The sequence below is a fragment of the Sarcophilus harrisii genome, chromosome 5, assembly GCF_902635505.1.
Source record: "Sarcophilus harrisii chromosome 5, mSarHar1.11, whole genome shotgun sequence".
Taxonomy (NCBI): Eukaryota; Metazoa; Chordata; class Mammalia; order Dasyuromorphia; family Dasyuridae; genus Sarcophilus; species Sarcophilus harrisii.
This window is the reverse complement of record NC_045430.1, coordinates 192,399,419-192,403,884: the sequence shown is the minus strand read 5'-3', so window position 1 is coordinate 192,403,884 and position 4,466 is coordinate 192,399,419. Positions and strand designations below refer to the sequence as shown.

The 4,466-nt window shown below is 37.0% G+C and overlaps 1 protein-coding gene across 1 annotated transcript; it reads right to left on the bottom strand.

Annotated features, from left to right (window-relative positions):
• Nucleotides 1-945, bottom strand: LOC100921185 (taste receptor type 2 member 41-like). Its single transcript, XM_003771711.1, has one exon. It carries the CDS (start codon nt 943-945, stop codon nt 1-3), a length of 945 nt encoding a protein of 314 aa, XP_003771759.1.
• Nucleotides 946-4,466: the final 3,521 nt, after the last annotated feature.

Genomic DNA, 4,466 nt, shown 5'->3' with positions numbered 1-4,466 from the left:
TTATATAGGAGATGAAGTCCTCTTGTAATTCCAAGTTTTAGGCAGAAGATGAAGCTTCATGAGTGCCCCTCCTAGCTGGGAGTTGCCAACAATAAGGATAAAGGGATGAATACATGTACACAGGTAAATCAAAATTTGCCATGGCCAGAACCAGGTACTTTGAACGCCAGAAAAGGGAGCAGCATCAAAGAATAAAGTCAGAAAAGAAAGAGCATAAAGGACTAAGAAGGACACCAGAAATTTCAGAGCTCTGGTGTGAGCTTGAGTTCTGGGATCCTGGGTACTGAGAGCACTATGCTGCATTTTCCAGGAGTGTCTCCGCAAAGAGATAATCAGCAGAATTGTTGAGACCACAAATATTGAACATGGGATAGACAAAGTAATGAGTTTCAAAGGGAGAAAATAGTGGATTTCTAGGTTCTTGTTGAAATCATAAAAGGTTATATTCCCAGAGAATGTCCCCTGCAAAAATGCCTGGTACACAATATTGTTCCCCACAAAAAACAGCATGGTGACAATGAAAGAGATTATCAGGGAGACTAGCAGGAACCAGGGTACTAACCCCTTGACCCTCCACTTCAGCCAAAGGAAAATGGGGTGAGTAAAGTTTGCAATCTTCACACAGAAGAGAACACTAAGCCAAGTGCCAAACCAAAATGTGGCTGAATTCAGAAAATCCCAGTAAAGTGCAAAGTGCTGGCGGGCAGGCTCCATGGAATATTGTAGGTGGTGAAAAAAATAGTAAAAGTTGTGTATCATTCCAACCCACTGCAGGCAGAAGCGGGAGGCACCCAAACTGATCAGGATCATGTCACAGTGAGACAGCCGGTGGCACAGAATCCACTCCCTTCCCAGTACCACAACAATGAAGCCATTAGCCACAATACCCAGGGAGCCCAACAGGGCATAGAGAACCATGGCAAAGATCGTGAATGGTTGCACCATTTCAATCCCTCCTCCAGTGTCTGCTCTTGTTTAAGTCTCTGTTGGCCTCTGATTCATGGAGCTCCTATTTTGCTTGAGGAGATGTCCTTTCTGTCCTTTTTCTCTAAGACACAAGATATTTAGAGAACTCTGGGAGGCTGGGAAAGAAAGATTCATGCAGCTCTGTGTGGATGCAAAACTCCACCAGCTTCAGTTACCACTGCTCTTTTCAAAAGCATGGGATTTGCATGCCTTACCTGAATCAATGAAAATAATTTCTCTGGATTCCTGTCATGGAAAGTGATCATTTCTATAATAATTCAAGAACTGGAAGAGCCTTCAAGAGGCCATCTAGACCCATCACCAAATTTTGTGAATGGAAAAATTGAGGATCAGAGAAGTTGTGATTGCCCCAATGTCACACAGGTATTAAGAATCAGAGATGGGAATTAAACCTATGTCTTCTAATTTGAGAGTTAGTGCTCCTTTCAACCTGCCTTTTAACCCTTCTCCCTGAAACACAACTATTCCTCCACTTGGATTATAGAGATTGTGATGCCCTGTCATTATAGGTAAAGGTAAGAGAAGAATTATCTTTTTGTGACTATATGTACAAAATGTTCTTTTACAAAGAGTACTACTCCTCCAGAAATGGCCTTTACCTAATGATGAATAGAGAAATGAGTGCAAATAATAAACCTGTAAATAAGCTCAATTTTAAAAGTGAACTAGGGATCCAAGTTGACCCAGAAAAAGGAAGAATTTGGAAAGGGGGTGACCTGAAAAGCAATGTAAGTTTCTAACAGAAAGATAATTGGAGTTTGCCAAAGACCCTTACAGAAAATTACATGGAAATTACTTAAATAATCCCATTTTAGAAAAAGAAATTGAATAAGCTATTAATAAACTCCCTAAAGAAAAAATCTCCAGAGTCAGATGAATTCACAAATGAATTCTACAAAATATTTAAAGAACAATTAATTCCAATACTATACAAACTACTTGGAAAAAATAATTGAAGGAGTCCTACAAAATTCTTTTTATGATACAAATATAGTGCTGATATCTAAACCAGAAAGGATCAAAACAAAGAAAAAAAATGTAGACCAATTCCCCTAATGAATATTGATGCAAAAATCTTAAATGAAATAGTAGCAAAGAGATTACAGAAACTTATCAACAGGATAATAAACTATGACCAAGTAGAATTTATACCAGGAATGCAAGGCTGGTTCAATATCAGGAAAACTTAGTATAATTGACTATATCAATAATCAAACTAGCAGAAATCATGATTTTATCAATAGATGTAGAAAAAGCATTTGACCACTACAGAACTGGGAACAAATGCAGTTTTTCTTGAAGTGATAAGTTGTGTCTATTTAAAACTATCATCAAGCATCATATATAATGGGGATAAACTAGAACCATTCCCAATAAGATCAGGAGTGAAACAAGATTGCCCACTATCACCGTTACTATTAAATATTGATTAGAAATTTTAGCTATGGCAATAAGAGAAGAACAAGAGATTAAAGGAATTAGAGTAGGTACTGAAGAAACTAAATTATCACTCTTTGCAGATGATGTGAGGACACTTAGAGAATCAACTTGAAAATTATTTGGGAAAAATAGGAATTCCTTCAGGAAACCCCTCAAGAAAGCCAAGAACAGAACCAGCCATGACCACAAGCTGATAAATTTGCTTCAGGAAAACCAGAACAGAGAAAAATGTGTGAAAGGCACTCCAAATATTCCAGGTCTTAGAGCCATCAAACATCCAGGAGGATGAAGGAAATAATAACATATTAAAATTTCTGGCCTGAAGCCCAAAAAATGAATGGCCAGAGGACAATTTGTACAAAAAATCCAGGATGGATGGGGTGTTAATAGAATGCAAAATCAATATGAGATAATGCAATAAAAAAAAAAAAAACTAGTATGACCTTAAAGGGGATTAATAGAAATATGATGTCCAAGATTAGGGAAATTTATAGTTCTATTGTTCTCTGCCCTAGCCAGAGCACATTTTAACTATTGTGTTTAGTTTTGGTTCCTACATCTTAGGCAGAATAATGAAAAGATAAGGCCTATCAGAATGGTGAAGGAAGAGGAAACTATTCCATTTGAGAGTTAGCTTAAGGAACTTGGCTTCCTTAGCCTGGAAAAAGAAAGAAAGAATGAAAGAAAATAATGAGAGAGGAGAGAGGGAAAATAGCAGTCCTTAAATATTTGAAAAGAAATTTGTGGTGGCTTTTTTTGTTTGTTTGTTTGTCCTGAAAGGGCAGAATTGTGAGCAATGGACAAAAGCTGAAAAAAGACTGACTTTGATTTGATATAAAGAAAAATTTCCTAATAGTTAAAGGTGCCTCAAAAGGAAATAGGTTACTTTAAGTGATCATGAGGTCTCAATGACTACAGGTCTTAAAAGACAGTTTGAATATTAAATAAATTTTATTGAAGGCTTCTTCTCAAGTATAAATTTTACTAGGCTGCCACTGAGATGCCTTCAACTCCAGTCATCTATGATACTAGGAAACTTTGTGACCAGAAGGGGAAATACCTGTGTCAAATTTGAGTACTCACATTTATAATTAAGACTGGGAAAAGGGGGACAAAAAAGCTAAGAAACCTCAAAGTCTATCTAGCAAAATGACTACATAAATATTGTTCTGCTCCTCTGAAGCCACAGGAACTAGTGACCTATGCCAATCTTTATCCTTAGAGGCAACTGGTAACATAATAGAGTGCTGGATTTGTAGTCAAAAAGATTGGAATTCAAATCCAGCTTTAGGTATTTACTAACGGTGTGAATCTGGATAAATCACTTTAACCTCTGCCACAGTTTTTTTTTCAACTGTAAAAATAGGAATAATAATAGTAGCACCAGTTTTGCAGAGTTGTTGTGAGGATGAAATGAGATAATATTTGTCAAAATACTTAACATAGTACCTGGCATATAGTAGGTCCTATCTGCATGCTTATTCCCTCTTCCCTTGACCAGGATTTAGGTCTGGAGAAAAGCCTGACTTCTCAGTAGGAATAGTAGGTTCTCCATTTCTAAGATTCATTTGTTCCATTACACCCACAAACCTATTTTTGTCTTTAGAAGAGGATTTCAAAAACTGGGGGAGATAAAAGAAGTTACTCAGTGCTTCATGTGAACTAAGTGTAAAGTATCCATGCAGAAAGTAAGGATAAAAAAACTCACGGTGTTCACTTACAGTATGATTTTTAACAGGATTAAGATATTCAATTTTTAAGAATATTACAGTATAAGAGGAGTCTTGGTAGTAAACTTCATCAAGTCCAAATGCATTTTCACCATTTTAGATCTTCACATTTTACTTTTACTGAGCTCAGTCCAATGCCAAGTGTGATCCAAGAATGTTCTTTTCTCCTAGGCTATCTCTCTCTGATGCTGATTCTTCCCTTGGCACCTGATCACTCTAGCTACTTGTATTTTGATCACTGTCAGCTACTTGATTGGAGACTGAACTCATAACCTCACTGATCTCTCAGGACCTTGAGACCTGCTGAAA

What these genes read in the sequence shown, in the direction of transcription:
- LOC100921185 (XM_003771711.1), bottom strand. Translation starts at nt 945, where the DNA reads ATGGTGCAACCATTCACGATCTTTGCCATGGTTCTCTATGCCCTGTTG.